At 38.8% G+C, this 22,022-nt stretch overlaps 1 protein-coding gene across 1 annotated transcript; it reads left to right on the top strand.

Annotated features, from left to right (window-relative positions):
- Positions 1-3,819: 3,819 nt before the first annotated feature.
- LOC114175268 (zinc finger BED domain-containing protein RICESLEEPER 3-like) lies at positions 3,820-6,072 on the top strand. Its single transcript, XM_028060050.1, has 4 exons — positions 3,820-4,219; positions 4,769-5,499; positions 5,580-5,901; positions 5,978-6,072. The coding sequence occupies exons 1-4, from the start codon at positions 3,820-3,822 to the stop codon at positions 6,070-6,072; spliced, it is 1,548 nt and encodes a 515-aa protein (XP_027915851.1).
- The last annotated feature ends 15,950 nt before the right edge of the window (positions 6,073-22,022 follow it).

Genomic DNA, 22,022 nt, shown 5'->3' with positions numbered 1-22,022 from the left:
AAAAATAGCAGAAAAAAGTTTTTTCTTTCAAATTATTTTAACAATTTTGCAAGAAAAATCTCATGTAATATGAGAATTTTTAGTAGTTAGTACTACTATTTTATTTTTTATTTTAAATAAAACATGAAATTAAAAAGGAAAACTAATAATAAATTTATCATGAAAGAGATTAGTATGAAGCCTAATTGTGGGGAATAAGAGTTAAAAATATAGAGTTAAGTCACTTTGTTGTCATTTTGATTTGTATTAAGATAACATAACCATTCACCTATTTGGAGATCCAAAGAAGAAGATATGAGATATTATCATTCTTAAAATTCAAAAGGGATTGGCAAGATGGAAAGGCAAGATGGAAAGGTAGACAACTATTTTTTAGAGGAAGAGTTTGTTTGATCAAAACTATAGTCATCACCCTTCCTCTTTTCTTTTTATCCTTCTCCAAAGCACCAAAGGCGGTGATAAAAGAAATCTAAAACCTAGACACAATTTTTATGGAGGTGGGTTCAGAAGGTAAGAAAATAACATCACGGACAAACATCTATCAACCAAAATATATAGGAAGTCTAGAAATAAAAGATGTACAACTATGAGGCACTCATAATAAATGGAAATGGAGGTAAGCAATTAAAAAACAAGGAGTATGGAAGGATATATTACTAGCAAGTGTGGGACCGGAGCAACATAAATCAAGGAATACAACAAAAAAAAAATGGATTCATGTAGTGGAGGGATTTAAATAAAGTAACAAGAAATGAACAACATCTTTGTTGGTTTGATAATGGCATTACATGAAAACTAGGAATTAGCATAAAAATTAAATTTTGTCATGATTTTCTTTGGATAATCACACAACTTTTGTCTTTTTTTGTTTTGTTTTTCTTATGTCAAGAGTCTTGTTGACTCTCTTTCTTCGGTTGTTGAAGCTTCAATCCCATTTAAAGAACATTTTTTCTATATTCTTGAAGTCTTTATGAAGAATATGATTATGCTATTCCTCTTACTAAAAGAAAAGAGGGCCTTTTTACCATTGAAGAGGTTAAGAATTTTAATCTTGCTCAAGAAATATCTCTAACAAGTATGAAAAGAAAGAATTAAGTTCCATATAATATTTCCTAAACTTCATTTATTTCTTATGCACCCTTTCTTGATCAACAAATATTACCATTGATGAAGTTGAGGATTTAACTCTTCGTTTGTGGGATTGGAAATGGCATTGAAGGACATTTTCATTATGGTGGAAAAAGATATTCTAGTATGGTACTGTAAGACCCATAAAATTTAATTAATTAATTAATAAATGCAGGTGGGAAAATTATTTATGATATTAAATTATGATTGGTATGACATGGAATAGTATTAGCTCAAATGGTTGAGAGTACTTTGATTGTGTGAGAGGACTTGGGTTCAAGTCCTATGTATGCCAATTTTGTGTTATTATTTGTTATTATTTTAATATATGCTATTCATGTGTGAAATAATATGATAGTTGGATTATAATTGTTAGCATGAAACATGAATTGGTATGATGGTTTGACATTGATTTGGTAATTGCATAGTTGTGGGTTTAAGCCTTGGAAAACCCAAATTAATCTTTATTTTTCTTTTGCTAATGTTAACTTTGGATGGAATTGGAAAGGGTAAAGGAAACCCTAACTTGATCATTGGACTAGCTTAAGGCACCAGTTTAAAAGGCAAAAGTGAGGGTTTATGAAAGGTTTTGCAAGGTTGGAAATATACCTAGAAAACAAAGACGAAAATCAAGAGTGAGGGAAGAGTAGTGAGTGAATTATTGAGGCTAGGTTGAGGAGAATCAAGGGTGGACATTGGTGATCAAAGGAAGAGCTTGAAATTTTCAAGTTTAGCAAAGGAAACCAGGTTAGGGAAGCTGGACTCCGTTGTTTATTTTATTTATAAATAACATATGATGCATGATGAATTGGATGCCTGTATGTTGTTGCTTTCACGAAATTCTGTGTTTTTGGGAATTTCCATAAACCGCCTGGCGGAAGATAAATCACCACTAGGCGACTCATATGTTTTTAGATGGTTTTGGGGTTTCTGGGAAGGAACCGCCTGGCGGCACACTCCTGGCTGCCAGGCGATGCATCTGATATAAGCTTAGCTATGTGATGGGATAATGAAGTTAGAACCGGCGCGTGGAACTAACAATGGTTTATGGGATTAGTAAGATTGTACTTAAGTCATTACATTTGGTTGCAATTTTAGGTTGAAGATCCTATGTGGTATTGAGACCTTTGGTATTGGGTGACTTGTTTGCGAGTGAAGTTCCTTAGTTGGGAAAGTTCACTAATTAGTCATATTAACTTAGAGTGTAATCTGTCACAGAGCCAAACCAGAAAGGAGGGAAAACCAGTTAAGTGGGATTACTGGTATGTCGCCTGGCGATGGGCTGGAAACCGCTAGGCGAAAGGGGTCAAAACAGAGGGCACCTGGTTCACGTGCGCATGGCGGTGAGGGACTTTCCGCCAGGCGGTACCTGCAGCGAGAAGGAATTAGAGGCGCTACCCGCCTACCGGTATTCGTCACCCGCCAGGCGTTCTGGGAGTTGGCAGCGCTTGGCGGTAGGGATAGAAAAATGGGCCAGGCCCGACGGGCCGGCCCGCCAGCCCGACAAAAACAACATGGACCGGGTCTAAAAATTCAGCCCGCCAACCCGATACAGCCCGACCCGTCAAGCCTGCTAGCCTATCGGGCCAACCCGTAGGCCAAAATAAGCCAGCCCGCGGCCCGTATCACTTAGTGGAAAAAACCCCACGTGTATATTTTTTTTAGTATCCCTCCCTCACCTCACACACTCTGCGCTGCGCCCCAGTCCCTCCACACTTCACATTCTCTCTCTGCAATTTCTCTACACTCACTTCTCTTCCACTCACGTCGTCATTGGCCACCGTGAAACACACAGGCCACCACGTTGTCACCGTTGGCCATAACTGCTTCTCTTCTCCTCCACCTTGACATCCACCACGTCGCTGGCAATTTCGAGAAAACAACGTCCACGACCACCGCGAAAACAACGGAGCCACCGTCAGACTGTGATTGGCGGACGATTCCAATCGCCACGATCATCGCGAAGACAGGTATATTCCTAATTTGTGTTCTAGTTCCATTTCTCCCGATTTGTAACCTAAATTCCCGATTTTCTTAACCCTAAATTTCTGATTTTGTGATTTTCGACCACCACGACCCATTCTATGAATCATGAATCGTAATTGTTGTAGGTGCTGCCGTTAATCGATGTTCATCGTGAAATCTTCCCCAATTTCAATTTCGTAGCTGCTGCCGTTAATCACTTATTTGGATTGGAGGTAACCATATCGATCCATTGCTTTCAATTGAGATGAACGATTGGTCAGGATTGTTTGTTGATGTTTGTGTAGTAAAATGTTATTGGACTGCTGTATAATGGTATAATGGTATTGTGTTACTGTTTTGAGCTCCTAATGTTGATATTTTGTGCTAAAACTGTTGTTATTTTAGCACACGGTTTTGTGCTGAAAACTGTTGCTGTTTTGAGCTCCTAATGTTGATGTTTGTGTAGTAAAATGTTGTTGGGCTGCTGTATAATGGTCTAATGGTATTGTGTTGTTGTTTTGAGCTCCTAATGTTGATGTTTTGTGCTAAAACTGTTGCTATTTTAGCACACGGTTTTGTGCTGAAAAGTGTAACTATTATAGTAGAAATTTGTGTTGTTATATGGGTTGCTTTGTTGCTTGGGTTCTTGTTTGTGTTTCTTTTACTAAGTTTTGTTATTCTATTTGTTTTGTTTGTGTTAGGATTTAGTGAACCAGATTTAATATCATGGATGAGCATGAGTCTAATACTAGTCCTCCTCCAAGTAAAGATCATGAAACTCAAAATGTGTGTAATAATGAGTTTGAGAATGTTGATGCAGTTGAAGAGGATATGGATGATAGTGTAAAACTTAGAGAATCCTCTTGTAGTAAGAAAAGTGAGAAGTCAAGAACTTCTTATGTGTGGAAATATTTTACAAGGGTTGGGGTTGGTGATGATGGAAAAGAGAGGGCAAAGTGTAATGGGTGCAACAAAAAGTATGTTATTGGTAGTAAAAACTATGGCACATCTCATTTGAAGCGTCACATGGAGAAATGTAGTAAACTTAAATTTGAAGATGTTAGGCAAATGATAGTGGATGGGCAAGGAAAGTTAAAAGCTAGAAGAATAGATCCAATGGTTTCCCGTGAGTTGTGTGCCAATTTAATTATCCAACACGGTTTACCTTTCAACTTTGTTGAGTATGAAGCTCTTAGAATTTGGATAAGCTATATCAATCCTGATGCATGTTTAGTTTCTAGAAAAACAATAAAGAGTGATGTCATGAAAATACATATGAAAGAAAAAAACATGCTAAAGGAGGAGTTCAGGAAAATCAGAAATAGGATTTGTTTGACATCCGATTTGTGGACTTCTATAAATGGTGAGGGATATATTGTTCTGACAACACATTATGTTAACACAAATTAGAAATTGTGCTCTAAAATTTTGAACTTTTGCCACTTCCCTCCACCTCACACTAGCTTTAAGCTGTCAAAGAAAATAAATGGATTTTTGCATGATTGGGGAATTGAGAAAAGAGTATTTTCTTTGACTTTGGATAATGCATCTACTAATGATGTTCTGATCAGAACTTTAAAAAGTGAGCTTCGTTTTCAACATTCTTTGGTATGTGATGGTGAGTTTATGCATATTTGTTGTTGTGCACACATTCTTAACTTGATTGTGCAAGAAGGACTAAAGGCTCTTGGTGATTCATTAGATCATATTAGGGAGAGCATAAAGTATGTAAAGGGTTCTGAAAGTAGGATGATGAAGTTTAAACAATGCATTGAAAAATTATGGGACATTGATGCAAAAACTGCTTTGTGTATAGATGTTCCTACAAGGTGGAACTCTACTTTTTTTATGCTTGAAAGTGCCCTCAAATATAAACGAGTGTTTGGAAGTTTGCACTTGGTTGATGAGAATTATAAGTATTGTCTGTGTGATGAGAAATGGAAAAGAGTGAAAAAAATCTGTGTTTTCTTATTGCCCTTTTATGAGATTACAAATATGATTTCTGCCACAAGCTACCCTACATCAAACTTGTACTTTTTACAAGTGTGGAACATCCAAACCCTTTTACTGGAAAGCTTAAAATATGAAGATGAAGTTATCAGAGATATGGCTGAAAGGATGTTGGTAAAGTTTGATAAATACTGGGATAAATATAGCACTGTCCTTGCATTTGGGGCAATTTTAGACCCAAGGATGAAGTTGAAAACATTGGGCTATTGCTATGAGAAGATAGATCCTCTAACTTGGGAAGCAAAGTTAGAAAAGATTAAAGAAAAATTGTACAAGTTGTTCTCTGAATATTGCTCCAAGAGTGACACTTCCAATCCCCTAAAGCGTAAGCATAGTGATATGCATATGTCAACAACATCATCCTCAATTGATTCTATAAAGTCTAATGCACTTCATGTAAGTCATATTACTTTCTAGTACATAAATTACTATGCATAAACTTATTGATTAAACTATGATTATGGTTCTTAAGTTAGGAATTAAAACAATGCAAGATTCAAGCTTCTGTTAATACGGGAAAGAACCAACTTGACATATACTTGGATGAGCCAACATTGGATGCTGATATTACTGAAAGTATGGATGCTCTTGAATGGTGGAAGAGTAATAGTCAACGTTTCTCAGATTTGTCAATCATGGCTAGGGACTTGTTGAGCATCCCAATCACTATTGTTGCATCTGAATCTGCTTTCAGCATTGGTTCAAGGATCTTGAATAAGTATAGAAGTCGTCTATTGTCAAAACATGTTGAAGCAATTATTTGTACTAGCAGCTGGATGCATGGGTTTCGAGAATATGGTAACTTCTGAAATTTCAATTCTGACTTAAATATTTTCAATAATATTTTCAATAATAATTCCATGTATTTTTTAAGATGATGATGTTGATGACAATGGAATAGCTGAGGGGAGTACTTCTAAGGCTGCATCTAATAACCCTGGCACTGAATTGGATATTGATGAAAACTGAAGGTGAGTAACTTAGTTAATATAAATTACAAATACATTGTTTGTTGATAAGTACAAGTACTGCCACTGCATATTTAGATGTGTATGTGCACTATCCTCTGCATGTTTCTAAATCTTGCCTACTGATGATCAATAAACAAGTCTTGTCACTATGATGAAATAACTACTGCCACTGTGATCAAATAACTACTGCCATTATGATCAAATTGATGTATGTACTATGATGCAATCCTCTGCATGTTCGTGCCTTCCTTTTATTACATGTGTTGTAACTATATACTTGCTGTGAACTTTAATATCACTCTGCTGTGATTATTTATAAGTGCAGTTTTCACTTGCAAACACCATTGTATTTGTATATTACCATTGCTCCTATTGATTTGGAGGGTTTATATGCTTCTGCAGCACATTGTATTTGTATATTCACTGTGATAATTAATGCTTCTATTTTTTTTATGTAGCTTGCACTTTGGTTATGTTCCATGCCTAAAGTACTCTCATTCAGACATGTTATTGATGCTTCAACTGCAACCGTGACCTTGATGACTATGAAAGAGCCAGATGTCATTTACATTTTGTTTTTAATCATTTCAATTTGTTTAGACTTTGATGATGGACTATTGTATTAATGCATATGCATACCACCCTGACTATTATTATAGTCACTACTAGTATATTTATATATTGGGACAATATTCAGTCAACTAAATTTGAAATGAAAAAAATTAAAATATGATTTTGGGCCACAAAATAAACATATCAGGAAAAGGATGGCGGGCAGTCCGCAAGCCCGCCAGCCCGCGGGCCGGGCCCAGAAATGCAACTTGTTTCGCCTTGTCGGGCCAGCTCGGCCCGACCCATTTAAAGCGGGCCAAAAACGGACCGGGCCAAAACGAGCTGGGCTGACCCGTTTTGACACCCCTACCTGGCGACACGTGTCCCCCACCAGGCAATTTTACTGCTGCAGCTTGGGGTGGTGGATTATATAGAGTGCTCTATAATGCTTTTAGTGATTGCTTTAAAGGTGGGATTGCTGGTGTTCCTTGAGTTGTGGTTCGGAACGTATCCCTTGAGTTGTGGCTCGGGATAGGGGTTAAGCACGTGGTATTCCTTGAGTTGTGGCTCAGAATAGCATCTCTTGAGTTGTGGCTCGGGATGGCAGATGAACACGAGGAACCCTTGAGTTGTGGCTCGACTTGGCGAGTGTTGCCGGTGTGAGTGTGCTGGTTGTGGCCAGTACGGATGGGTCTAGATAGATTGCCCTCCTCAGTAGTTGGCTGACGAGTTTTGTAGTCTTGGGACGTTATGAATTATGTTCACATTTGGGAACTCCACCTGGCGTTACGGTGTATGATCCGTAGCAATGGTTCCCGCACGTGCTCTATCGGTTGTGGCCGATAGGTATGGCAGCAGGTCATCTTAAAGTATTCACTAGAAGATGTAGAACATGAATAATCTGATTGTGGTCAGGTGGCACGAATTAAAAGATGGAACAAATTGAGATGTTTGTGTTATTCATAGTGACGTGTGTATATGTATATATCTGTAAAATTATATATGTTTTATCTGTTAAGCTCACCCTATCTGCTTGTGTTTGGCGATGATCGTCTACGCGGTATACGTGAGCAGATGGTGTTAATGCAGGTGGTTCTGGTGAAGCTTAGCTACGGAGAGGGGATAGCTCGAGGAAATCTTATGCTTTGTTTTAATTGGTTTTGAGATCAGTTGTAAACCCTTATGGGCGTTATTATAACTTTTGATTTTGGTGATTGATGGATTTGAACGCTGTTTAAATTATTTAATAAAGATTTAAATTTTCCTGCTTTTTGGGAAAATGAGGTATTATTAAATGCTGTGTTATTAATTTACTTCTTTATTTTATTAAAAATCAGTAATATCCTGACGGGTTGTTATAGGTGCAATGCAATGTCAAGATTGTTTTAAATATGGCTACATTGCTATATTTTATTATCCTAAATTTGATTCTCACTATAAAACTTCTCATTTTTCCTTATACATTTGTTCCATATTGGGTTAATTGGGTTACTCCATCTACCCAAAATTCTAGGTATTTTTAAAAATCACAGTAGTTTCCCCATTCCAAAAATCCTTATAAAAATACTTAACCCATTCAAATGGACTATGATAACAAATATAGTGCCTACTTCTACAAAACTCCTTTATCTTCTACACAATTTCATTCTTATAATTTTGTTACCTATGATATTTCACATAAACACTTTTGACATTTATATGTGTCTGTGTATCATTTGATGACTTCTAAAACTAATATAGTGTTGATAGAAAACATCATTGTAGTGTTTGTTCTTTGTCTAAACAAACTTGTTTGCCTTTCATGGGTAATAATAATAATTTTAATATACACTATTTCGGTATTGTTCATGCCAATATATGGGGACCGTTTAGACATCCTACTTATGATGGTTTTCGATGTTTTTTTGACTTTGGTTGATGATAGCGGTCGTTTTACATGGGTGTATTTCCTTAAACATAAATCTGATTGTTTAACTCTTATTCCAAAGTTTTTTAAGCATGTGGAAAATCAATTCAATACCACTATTAAAGTTTTTCGTTCTAACATGCTAAAGAACTACATTTACATGATTTTTTTTTCAAATAAAGGAGTCATTCATCAGCTTTTTGTGTGTTGAACTCCTTGAACAAAATAGTGTTGTTGACCGTAAACATTTACACATTTTGAACATTACTAAATCTTTGTACTTTCAATCTAATATTCCTCTTACTGTTTGGGTTGATTGTGTTTGTACTATTGTATTTATAATGAATAGAACCCCTAGTCCTATTTTAAATAATCAATCTACTTATGAAATTCTTTTTGGGAAAATTCCTATGTACTCTAACTTTAAGGTTTTTGGTTCCTTTTGTTATGCTTCCACCCTTCTATCCTCTAAACACAAGTTCAGTTCTAGAGTCATTGTGTAAGACCCGTGAAAAATTAATTAATTAAATAATTAATTAATAAATGCGGATAGAAAGATCCTTTATGGCATTAATTATTGTTTGATGTGACGTGGAAAAGTACTAGCTCAAATGGTTCAGAGTACTTTGATTGTGTGAGAGGACTTGGGTTCGAGTCTTATGTATGCCAATTATGTGTTGTTGTTTTGTAATTAATTTTTAATAATATGTATGAGCATGGAATTGGTAATGTAAGCTTATACGGATTAGACTGTATCACAAAACATGATTGGTTGAATTGGTTATGCACTTGAATGGTGACTGAGTGGTCGTGTGTTCAAACCTGGTTGGGAAAGAAATTAGAACTTTATTTTTTTAAGTGTAGTTTTGGAGGGAATATGAGAGGGCAACAGAGGAGAGCGAAAATTGGAAGAGTGAGAGGCTGAATTGGGTGTGCAAGGGCTGAGTTGTGAGAAAGAGGTGGAAGCAAAGAATTTGGTGAACCAAGGAATCCCTATTCCCTTCTCAATTTCAATCAAGAATTCAGGTTAGGGGAGCTGAACCGTAATTGTATGCTTTTGGTCATATTGCATGCTTGTGATACTGTTTTGCCATGAATTTTCGTGTTTCACATGAGAGGAATTAGGGGTTGGGTTTTGGGTACTGTTCTATTGATGTTTTCACCTAAATGTATGATTATGATGGATGTGTGCACTATGTACGCCGCTATTGTGCAAATTTGAGGGTTGGGGGACTGTATTGTATTTAAATTATGTCGTATGTTTGATGCAATTGATGTAAGCTGCTTTGGTATGAGTGGAGTGTGAATTGGTATGTTGGTTGTTGTGTTGCGTGCGTGATCAGTGTAGGAGTCTGCATTTCTCGCTCAGGCGAGGCAAGCTCGCCTAGGCGAGATTGGCAGAGACGCAAAACTCTATTGTTACGCGAGCTTCTCGCTCAGGCGACGAGGGATGGGGTGAGCGACAGACACTTTCGCCTAAGGGAGGTCGTGAAGAAGTTTGCGCGTGTCGAGCGTAACTTTTCGTCCAGGCAAGGGATTTTTGGGGTTTTGGGCGACAGACACTCTCGCCTAGGCGAGCTCGCCTAAGCGAGATAACGTGGACAAATCACTGTTTTAAGCTCGCTGAAGCGAGGTGGACTAGCCTAAGTGAGACTGATGGTTTAGCTTGGGCGAGGGCCCATGGCTTAAGCGAGAGTATTGCGGATTCTATGTCTTTTGTGTGTTGTTTGAGCTAAATTGCTGGTTATTTCCTAAAGGATAGGAATTATGTATGTGTTTGTGGTGTTTGGGCTACAAGGACTAAGTCCAATAGGGGTCTGGGATGTGCTTGATGGTTGGATGCATGATGGGCATGGAACTGTGTAGTTCTTATCGACTACTATTGGCTGAGGAGTCCTTAACATGGTGATTACATCCGTCGGGCGCACGATGGGCAAGGAACTGTTATGTTTTTGTCGACTGCTATTGGGCGAGGAGTCCATATTATGGTGATTGCGTGCGTGCCAGGGTCCAAGCTAAGAAGGCTTGGATGTTTTACTACAGACGAGGAGTCTGTAGGGCAGGACTATGAGCAGGATAGGCTCATAGGGTTGGACCACGAATGGGATTGTTTCGTGGGAGCACGGTGAAGTCCCAAGACCTAGTTCATGTATATGACTCATGAAGGACTATGAGATCATGGATGGGTAATTTGAAAACAATGATATATTTAGTCATGTTAGTTTTTGGGATGGGTGGCATATTTATTTCATGTATATTTTTATATATTGTGCATAACTCACCCTTTTTGTGTGTGTGGCGATGATCGGATAACTTGTTATCCGGGAGCAGATGATTTGACAAGTGGGCCAGGAGATGCTTAAAGGCGGAGTGCAGGGGCTACCTGGATTTTTGAAAAGAATTTCTTATTTAGCCTTTTGATGTAAAATGTATTATGTTGGATTTTGGTGAATTATGTTATATTAAAGTTTAAATTTCCCACATATTTTGGGAAATGGTATCATATTAAATGAGGTATTTATTTTTATTTCTTATTTTATTTATTAAAAATTAGTAATATTCCTTAGGGATGTTACAATTGGTATCAGAGCAAAAGTTTTGAAAATATTAAAAAAAAATATATTTTGGGGCTTTTGGGGAGTGAGCTTACTGTTTGATTGTGTGTGTGATTTAGTTGTATCTTGATAAGAGATGAGTGGTTTTGTTTAACTAAGTGAATTGGTTTTAACAGTTGTAATGTGGCGTATCCAGGTAATGGCTGCTAACAGGAGGAGAAGAGGTAGTGGTGCTGATGACATCACCTGGGCTATTCACCGAATGGTGGATGCGATGCAGACACCGGTAGTAGCGCAGCCTAGAACGACGATTGCACTAGTTAGGGTGCCGACTGTGGAGGACTTCCTACGCCACAAGCCAGAGGAGTTTACTGGTAAAGCCTCTCCTGATGAAGCGGATGCATGGCTTCGCAAATGTGAGAAGATCTTCAAGGTGATGAACTGCGAAGATGAGCAGAAGTTGTTGTTTGCTACCTATCAGCTGAATGAGGATGTTGAATATTGGTGGGCAGGCATGGAACAACAGATGGGGACTAAGGAAGAGTCAGTGACTTGGGCCAACTTTAGGACTCATTTCCTGGACAAAAACTTTCCAGATACAGCTAGACAGCATAGGGAGGCTGAATTCCTTGCATTGCAGCAAGGGGGCATGACAATGCAGGAGTATGTCAATAAGTTCGAGCATCTGGCGAGGTACTACTCGCAGGACATCACCGAGGAGTGGAGGTGTTTGAAGTTTGAGCGAGGACTCAAACATGAACTGAAGAAGGTGCTAACACCTCTTAGAGAGAGAAGGTTCCCAATCTTGGTGAAATAGGCCAAGAGTGTTGAACAGCTGGAGAAAGGCCCTAGTCCAGTTGTCCAACATCAGAGGAATGTCGCAGAGACGAGGTAGATGAAAAAGCCTTACAGCCGACCACAGACATCTCAGGGTCCACTTGCTACTAGTGTGGCGGACCTCATTTGACAAGGAATTGCCCACAACTGACAGGTGGAGTAGGAGGGTCAGGCGATTGTCGCAAGTGTTTCATATGCGACAACCCTGAACACTTTGAAAATAATTGCCCAAAAAAGAAAAGTCTGAGTGTGAAGAAAGGGCTAGAGCGGTTGGCAGGGTCTTTGCATTGACCTCCACAGAGACTACTCGATCAGGTAACCTTATCCTTGAGCCTTACTTCTTATTGGGTTATTCAGTGTTGGTGATGAAGGATTGACCCCAACCAAGGATGAAGGCACATGCTTAAGAAGACTTATCATGTTTAGAAAGGAAGTTCACTAATCCTTCATCCCTTTCATTTGTGTTTGTTATTTTTGATTCCCTAAGTTGACTTAGTTGAATCAACTTTAGTTGACTTGTTGACCTTTGACTAGGTTTGACTTCTTGACTATAGTTGACTTGACTTTAGCCAACATGTTAATCTATGTTTGTTTGCTTTGTAGGTTAATTAGGAGTAAGAAAGCAATGCTAGGTGGCACATGGTGATTGGGGAGCATAAATGATATGGAGGAGAGAGTAAAGCAAAGACATAAAGCATAAAGTAAAAGGCATGAAGCAAGTGTACTTATGTACCTTTGGTCTCCTATGTTTTTAGCACACTTTGGCCACTCTTTGGAGACATATGAGACACATTTTTTGTCTCCTTTTGTGCTAGAAAGCATTGCACACACCATAGTTGGCTCTTTTGTCTCTCATTTTTGTAACCTTATTTGACCTAGCTTCTAGAAGTTAGGGCTAGGTTTTTGTAGAGACATCCTTAGGTATCTTTTATTTGCTTAGAGGCCCCTAAACTCTTCTATATAAGGGGTACTCCTAGACATGTAAAAGGGTTGAACATTTTGAAGTAAAAACACTCTTGTGTCTCAACCATTTGTGAGAGTTTCCTCCCTTGGGAGTGAATACTTTTAAGCCTTATCTTGCATAGCAAGTGGTGGCACACATCCACCCATCTTCAAGGTTGCCATGGCTTCTAGCCTAGCCTTGTAGTGGCGTGCTTCTCACATTTTTACCATTTCTTTCCTTTCCATTTTATCTTTTCTTCTTCCTTTAATTGTTCTTGGTTTTCTATGGTTTATGTGTTTTCCATTTCCTTTTTGTTTTGAATCAATCCATCATCTTCTTCTCTTGAGCTTTGTGAAAGGAACCTTCACATCTAGATAGCTTGCTATCTTAATGTCCAGTGGGGATTTCACTTAGCTTTCTTAATCAACTCACACCATATTCAATAATCTTAAAAGGAAACAACATAATCCTTCATCAGTTGGCTTTGTTCGATTTTGGAGCAACACATTCTTTCATTGCTAATGCGTGTGTGGGGAGATTGAATTTGGTGAAACACGATTTGGGGTGTCAGTTGCTTGTTTCAACTCCCTCCCCGGGTCAAGTAGCTACCAGTTCAGTCTGCGTTGGGTGTTCAATGGATGTGGCAGGTCGTAGATTCAAGGTGAACTTGGTGTGCTTGCCTTTGGAGGGACTGGATGTAATCTTGGGGATGGACTAGCTGTCTAACAATTACATTATAATTGATTGTGGACGGCGTAGTTTGGTATTCCCAGAACATGAGCAATTGGAGTTAATCTCAGCCTAGAGAGCGATAAATGAAGTGGAAGCTGGAGCCACCTGTTTTATGATAGTGGCTCACACAGAGAAGAATAACACTGCAGAGAAGATCAATGTGATTCCAGTAGTGGAGGAGTATGCGGATGTGTTTCCAAATAAAATACCAGAGTTGCCACCGAGCAGGGATGTAGATTTCACCATTGATCTTATCCGTGGAGCTGGCCCAGTATGCATGACACCTTATAGAATGGCACCAGCGGAGTTGGCGGAGTTGAAGAAGCAAATAGAAGACTTGCTTGAGAAGAAGTTCATTCGGCCAAGCGCATCACCTTGGGGAGCACCTGATGAAGCATTATCTTGTTCCTTTTTAAGATTATTGAATATGGTGTGAGTTGATTAAGAAAACTAATTGAAATCCCCACTGGACATTAAGATAGCATGCTATCTAGATGTGAAGGTTCCTTTCACAAAGCTCAAGAGAAGAAGATGATGGATCGATGCAAACTAAAAGGAAATTGAAAACACATAAACCATAGAAAACCAAGAACAATTAAAGGAAGAAGAAATGATAAAATGGAAAGGAAAGAAATGGTAAAAATGTAAGAAGCACGCCACTACAAGGCTAGGCTAGAAGCCATGGCAACCTTGAAGATGAGTGGATGTGTGCCGCCACATGCTATGCAAAATAAGGCTTAAAAGTATTCACTCCCTAGGGAGGAAACTCTCACAAATGGTTGAGACACAAGAGTGTTTTTACTTCAAAATGTTCAACCCTTTTACATGTCTAGGATCACCCCTTATATAGAAGAGTTTAGGGGCCTCTAAGCAAATAAAAGATACCTAAGGATGTTTCTACAAAAACCTAACCCTAGCTTCTAGAAATTAGGTCAAATAAGGTTAAAAAATGAGACACAAAAGAGCTAACTATGGTGTGTGCAAGGCTAATTTCGTTCTAGCACAAAAGGAGACAAAGAATGTGTCTCATATGCCTCCAAAAAGTAGCCAAAGTGTGCTAAAAAGAAAGGAGACCAAAGGTACATAGGTACACTTGCTTCATGCCTTTTACTTTATACTTTATGTCTTTGCTTTACTCTCTCTTCCACATCATTTATGCTCCCCAATCACCATGCGCCACCTAGTATTGCTTTCTTACTCTTAATTAACCTACAAAGCAAATAAACATAGATTAGCATGTGGCTTAAGTCAAGTCAACTATAGTCAACAAGTCAAACCTAGTCAAAGCTCAACAAGTCAACTAAAGTTGATTCAACTAAGTCAACTTTGGGAATCAAAAATAACAAACACAAATGAAAAGGATGAAGGATTAGTGAACTTCCTTTCTAAACATGCTTAGTCTTCTTAAGCATGTGCCTCCATCCTTGGTTGGGGTCAATCTTTCATCATCCTCCCCTCCTTGGAGAGAATTTGACCACAAATTCTTTATGTCTTTGTAGATGGAGCTTGACTTGATTTGGGGGAGGTTTTGCGCCTCCCTTTTATGAGGTCTTGTTCCATCCTTTCTAAGGGTACTACCCCTAGCTTTGGTAGGCCATCCCTCTTTTCTAGACCACTCTTCCTCTCATGCTTGCGCATTGGGTCTTCCTTTTGAGTCTTGCAAGAGAAAGAAGAATGGTGATGTCCATCTATCTTTGGAAATCTTTTTTTGGAGGCAAGTAACACTTTGGAGGTAACTTGCTCTTTTTCTTTTTCATCTTTTATCTTATCTTTCACTTTATTTTGTTCCTCATTTGCTTGATTGGGTGAGAGAGGTAGGAGTGTGAACTTCTTGCCTTGGAAGGAGAAAGCATAAGTGTTAGCATGGCCATCATAAAAGACTTTTCTGTCAAATTGCCATGGCCTACCTAGCAAAATATGAGTTGCTTCCATAGGCACAACATCACATAACACCTCATCTTTAAAATTTCCAATTGAAAAGTTAATGAGGACTTGTTAAGTTACTTTAATGTCTTCTTTATTAAGCCATGATAGCTTGTAAGGATTGGCATGAGGGATAGTTTTCAAGCCAAGCTTGTCCACAACCCTTGTGCTAGCCACATTTACACAACTTCCATTATCTATGAGGAGGGGACATAGTTTGTCATTGATATGGCACCTTGAATGAAAAATGTTTTGTCTTTGAGAAGGGTCAAGTTCCTTGGAAACTTGTCTTAGTTGGTGCCTTATCATTAACAATCCACCTTCAAGGGGTTTAATCCTTTCATTTGAAGAAGAAGTGTGGGAAGAAGTACTTTTGGGGGAAGGGGGAGAAGAATGTTCACTCTTTACTTCTATTTTAAGGTTTAAGGCCATGGTTCTTTTGGTAGGACAATTTGAAGCTATGTGCTCATATCCCAAACACTTAAAACATTTTATAGAACTTGTCCTTGTACCTTGAGAAGAATTAGGAGTTTCATTAGAAGGCCTAGATGAATTAGTCATAGGAGGTGGGTCTTTGGAACTCTTGAGTGGTAATTTATCATGTTTTCTTTCTTTATCTTTCCAAGTACTAGAATAATAGTCATTGTATAAACCACTCCTCTTGGCCTCTTTTTGCTTTTGCAATTGAGTTTCAACTTTAATGGCCAAATGTAAAACTTTGTCAAGAGAGGAGTACTCATATAACTCTACTAAATCTTGTATGTCCCTCCTTAACCCACTCACAAATCTAGCTACCTTTTCCTCTTTACTTTCAAATTGGAGTCCTACTTTGAGAAGTATGGACTCCATCATTTTAAAATATTCATTCACACACATGGACCCTTGTTGAAGTCTTTGGAGCTTCAAAAGAGTCTCCCTCCTATAGTAGGAAGGAACAAATCTAGCGCGCATCAAGGTCTTAATGTCCATCCAAGAGGCCGCGGGTGGCTCTTGGTTAATATATTCCATACACAATTGATGCCACCATGTATTGGCATACTCCAAAAATCCTAAAACTACTAGATCAACTTGTGCTTGATCCTTTACATGATTTTCAATGAAAATTTGATCAACTTTAGCTTCCCAATCAAGGAATATTTTGGGATCACTTCCACCATAGAACTTAGGAATCTTTGGAGTTTCCTTCTCTTGTGATGGGTTGCGCCTAGAATGCCATCTTTTCCTAGGCTCGCTTTCTTACTCTATAACTTTAACACTTTGAATGTGCTCTTGGATTCTTAGGTCACTTTGCTCCTTTTCTTTTCTCAATTGTTCAAAGGACTCCTTCCTAGACAACTCCAAATCCCGAAGCAATCTCATCAATGTATTGTTTTTGTTTGGAGTTGGTGCATTTGATAAACTTGCCATGATTCCTACAACAAAACACTAAAAGCCAAGACAAAATAAATGAATTAGGGGTTAGACAACATGAAAAACGAGACCAAATCCAACCCAAGTGTTTAGATCACTCTCCCAAAGTAACAAGGCAAGGCTAGCACTCAAAATCCACCAAAGGAGTGAAGCAAACACTTTTAAAAACTTGTTCAAAACCTTTCAAATGCAAGACAAGTGATTCGGCCACAACATCCCAAGAGTTTCAAGAAAAGAAAACTACTAAGACACAACAAAGAACACCTAATGACAAGCAAGAAAAGCACAAAAACAAGAAAGTTTAAATTCTAAGGAAATTTTATTTTAAAGACAAAACTTGAACAAGACTAAAGCAATGAAAAACACTTTTAAAGACTCTATGGAAAGCATTTGAACAAGCCAAGATTATACCTCAAATTATGCATACACCAAGAAAGATCATAACCAAGTTAAAGCATGGAACTAATTTGTCAATATCACCCAAAATCCAAGTATAAAATTTGGTAGCATAACACCTAGTAAAAATGGCCAAATGGATTCACTAAGCAACACATTAGCTCTCGGCCAAACTGTTTTTGATCATGAAAATAATTTTTCTTTTCAAAACTAGGTACTTAAGATGATGAGAAGGATATTTTAGGGTGTCTTGAACACTTAGTTCGTTAAAAATTAGGTCAAAATCAATTTCAAGGAGCGTGCTACAACAAAAGACATAGATCTCATGCAATAGCTCAAATACTTAGAAACAGGAATTAGAAAACTCAAAGAAGCATATGACATATGACTCAAGCAAAAGTTAGACACATTTAAAGACTCAACATGACATACACAAAGACAAAAACATGTAGCTATCATGCATTTAAACTCATGCATTTGAGGCTCAAAGGCTAAGCATCCAAAGACATGTTATCCAACCACATTTAGGAGTAAGAAGAGTAACAAAAACAGTAGCCAAAACTGCCCAACATAACCTGAAAAACGTTGATTCGCGGTGATCTCGGCAACTCTGACCTTTGCTCACTATTTCAATCATAACTCTCTCCACAAAACTGCAAATGCATTGGTTCTTTTTTTGTTAGAAACTAGACTAACAGAGATTTCTTTTGACATTAAGAATGTAATTTTTGGATCATTGAGCAGGTGCAGTTTAATCTTTTAAAATCGTGAACAGTTTCTGCCAACGTTGTTTTTGTGTGCAGTGGAAGTGGATTTGAACCATACAAAGATAGATACAACAAGACAAGGTTAGCACATGAAAAACACCATATTAAAGATAACATAGGCTCTAGATACCAAATGATGAAGGATTATCTTGTTCCTTTTTAAGATTATTGAATATGGTGTGAGTTGATTAACAAAACTAAGTGAAATTCCCACTGGACATTAAGATAGCATGCTATCTAGATGTGAAGGTTCCTTTCACAAAGCTCAAGAGAAGAAGATGCTGGATTGATTCAAACAAAAAGAAAATGGAAAACACATAAATCATAGAAAACCAAGAACAATTAAAGGAAAAAGAAAAGATAAAATGGAAAGGAAAGAAATGGTAAAAATGTGAGAAGCACCCCACTACAAGGCTAGGCTAGAAGCCATGGCAACCTTGAAGATGAGTGGATGTGTGCCGCCACTTGCTATGCAAGATAAAGCTTAAAAGTATTCACTCCCTAGGGAGGAAACTCTCACAAATGGTTAAGACACAAGAGTGTTTTTACTTCAAAATGTTCAACCCTTTTACATGTCTACGAGCACCCATTATATAGAAGAGTTTAGGGGCCTCTAAGCAAATAAAAGATACCTAAGGATGTTTCTACAAAAACCTAACCCTAGCTTCTAAAAATTAGGTCAAATAAGGTTAAAAAATGAGAGACAAAAGAGCTAGCTATGGTGTGTGTAAGGCAAATTTCGTTCTAGCACAAAAGGAGACAAAGAATGTGTCTCATATGCCTCCAAAAAGTGGCCAAAGTGTGCTAAAAACAAAGGAGACCAAAGGTACATAGGTACACTTGCTTCATGCCTTTTACTTTATGCTTTATGCCTTGCTTTACTCTCTCTTCCACATCATTTATGCTCCCCAATCACCATGCGCCACCTAGCATTGCTTTCTTACTCTTAATTAACCTACAAAGCAAATAAACATAGATTAACATGTTGGCTTAAGTCAAGTCAACTATAGTCAACAAGTCAAACCTAGTCAAAGCTCAACGAGTCAACTAAAGTTGATTCAACTAAATCAATTTTGGGAATCAAAAATAACAAACACAAATGAAAAGGATGAAAGATTAGTGAACTTCCTTTCTAAACATGCTTAGTCTTCTTAAGCATGTGCCTCCATCCTTGGTTGGGGTCAATCTTTCATCAGCACCGGTACTCTTAGTAAAAAAAAAGGACGGTAGTTTGAGGTTGTGTGTTGATTACCGTTAGTTGAATAAGCTGACCATAAAGAATAAGTATCCACTGCCGAGGATAGACGATATATTGGATCAGTTGAGGGGAGCCGCAGTGTTCTCTAAGATTGACTTGAGGTCTGGATATCATCAGATCTTAGTCAAATTGGAGGATGTGCAGAAGACGGCGTTCAGGTCATGCTACGGGCATTACGAGTATGTAGTGATGTCGTTCGGGGTGACAAATGCTCCTTCTATTTTCATGGACTACATGAACAGGATATTCTGATCGTACCTGGATCAGTTTGTTGTCGTGTTTATTGATGACATACTGATATACTCTGAGAGTTGGGATGAACACGCAGAGCATCTGAGAGTGGTGTTGGGAATTCTCAGAGAGCATAAACTGTATGGGAAGCTGTCGAAGTGTGAGTTTTGGTTGGATGAAGTACAATTATTGGGCCATGTAATTTCAGCCCAAGGAATAGCGGTGGACCCAGTGAAGATTAAGACAATGGTGTAGTGGGAGAGACCATAGATAGTAACCGAGGTGAGAAGTTTCTTGGGTCTGGCAGGTTATTACAGTCGTTTTGTGGAAGGGTTCTCCAAGATGGTGAATCCATTGACTCAACTCACCACGAAGGATCAGCCTTTTTCTTGGACAAACGAGTGTGAAGTCTGTTTTGAGGACATGAAGAGGAGATTGACCACTGCACCTATACTAGCTATTCCTGACACAACTAAGACGTTTGATGTACTGTGATGCTTCATACCAGGGCTTAGGTTGTGTGTTGATGCAGGAGAAACGGCCTATTGCTTATGTCTCTTGCCAGATGAAAGTACACGAGAAGAACTATCCCACACATGACTTGGAATTGGCTGCGGTAGTTTTTGCTCTCAAAACATGGAGGCACTATTTGTATGGGGCACAATTTCAAGTATTCAGCAATCACAAGAGTTTAAAATACTTGTTTGTTCAGAAGGAGTTGAATATGAGGCAGAGGCATTGGATGAAATACTTGAAGGATTACGACTTTGAGCTGTTATACCACCCTGGTAAGGCTAATGTCGTAGCAAATGCTCTGAGTAGGAAGAGATATCATGTGTCAGCCATGATGATTAAGGAGTTCGAGCTGATCGAGAAGCTGCGAGATATGAATCTGGGATTGGATATGGAGACAGGTCATATACGGTGCAGCATGTTAAGGATCACTAATGAGTTCCTGGATGAGGTTCGGGTGGCACAAGGTAAGGATCAGGAACTACAGCAGATTATTAGTGAGTTGGGCACAGAGAAGAGAAAGGACTTCAGGATGGGCAGAGATGGTATCCTGCGTTTCAGAGAGAGGGTGTGTGTACCCAACAATCGGGTATTGAGGAAGATGCTCTTGGATAAAGGGCATAAGAGTCGTCTTAGCATACATTCAAGTATGACTAAGATGTACAAAGACTTGAAGGTGACCTTTTGGTGGACTAGCATGAAAATCGATGTGGCAGATTATATAGCATCCTGCTTAGTGTGCCAAAAAGCGAAGATCGAGCATCAGAGGCCAGGTGGTATGTTGGAGCCTCTTGACATACCATAGTGGAAATGGGACAGCATTTCCATGGACTTTGTTACACACCTGCCAAGGTCGGTGAGGGGGCATGATTCTATTTGGGAAATTGTGGATAGATTGACAAAGTGCGCTCATTTCCTGCCAATCAATCAGAAGATGTCCCTGGATAAACTAGCAGAGTTGTATGTCAGGGAGATAGTCAGGTTACATGGTGTACCTACTAGTATTATCTCATATAGAGATCTGAGGTTCACATCGAGGTTCTGGCAGTCGCTGCAAAACACCTTGGGCACTCAGCTGAGAATGAGCTTGGCATGTCATCCTCAAACTGATGGCCAGTCTGAGAGAACCATACAGTCTTTGGAGGATTTACTGAGAGCATGCGTCTTGGATCATCTTGGGGCGTGGAGTGATGTGCTACCGTTGGTGGAGTTCACTTATAATAATAGCTACCATTCTAGCATTGGGATGGCACCTTACGAGGCCTTGTATGGCAAGAGATGTCAGACACCTTTGTGTTGGCAGTAGGATGGAGAGTCTGTGGTCCTTGGTCTGGAATTCTTACAACAGACTATTGAGAAAGTAAGGGTAATACAAGATCGGATGCGTGCAACTCAAAGTCGGCAGAAATCCTACGCAGATAAGAGGAGGAGGTCACTTGAGTTTGAGGTTGGTGACCATGTGTTCCTCAGGGTTACACCTACAACAGGTATTGGGAGAGCATTGAAGTCGAGGAAGTTGACTCCTCGATTCATCGGGTCGTATCAGATTACGAGGTGAATTGGACCGGTGGCGTATGAGATTGCATTGCCACCTCACTTGGAAAACTTCCACAATGTCTTCCACGTATCACAGCTGAGGAAGTACGTGGCGGATCCTACTCATGTGCTGGAGCAAGACGGTGTCCAGGTGCGTGAGAATCTGACTTTGGGAGTTGGACCAGTGAGAATTCTAGATTCTCAAGTCAAACAACTCAGAGGAAAGGAGATTAGGACTGTGAAGGTTTTCTGGGACGAGGCAACCCAAGAGATGACTTGGGATATGGAGGATCGCATGAGGAAGTCTTATCCTCACCTTTTTTCCGGTAAGTCTTATTTTCGAGGACGAAAACTTTTAAAGGTGGGGGAAATGTAAGACCCGTGAAAAA

Source organism: Vigna unguiculata, chromosome 3, assembly GCF_004118075.2.
Source record: "Vigna unguiculata cultivar IT97K-499-35 chromosome 3, ASM411807v1, whole genome shotgun sequence".
In the NCBI taxonomy this organism is placed as follows: domain Eukaryota; kingdom Viridiplantae; phylum Streptophyta; class Magnoliopsida; order Fabales; family Fabaceae; genus Vigna; species Vigna unguiculata.
The sequence above is the reverse complement of the archived record's forward strand: the minus strand, read 5'-3'. Positions and strand labels throughout refer to the sequence as shown.

What these genes read in the sequence shown, in the direction of transcription:
- LOC114175268 (XM_028060050.1), top strand. Translation starts at nt 3,820, where the DNA reads ATGGATGAGCATGAGTCTAATACTAGTCCTCCTCCAAGTAAAGATCAT. An exon ending in TAAAGTCTAATGCACTTCAT is followed by an intron (nt 5,500 to 5,579) that starts GTAAGTCATATT and finishes TTCTTAAGTTAG; the next exon opens with GAATTAAAACAATGCAAGAT. An exon ending in GCATGGGTTTCGAGAATATG is followed by an intron (nt 5,902 to 5,977) that starts GTAACTTCTGAA and finishes GTATTTTTTAAG; the next exon opens with ATGATGATGTTGATGACAAT.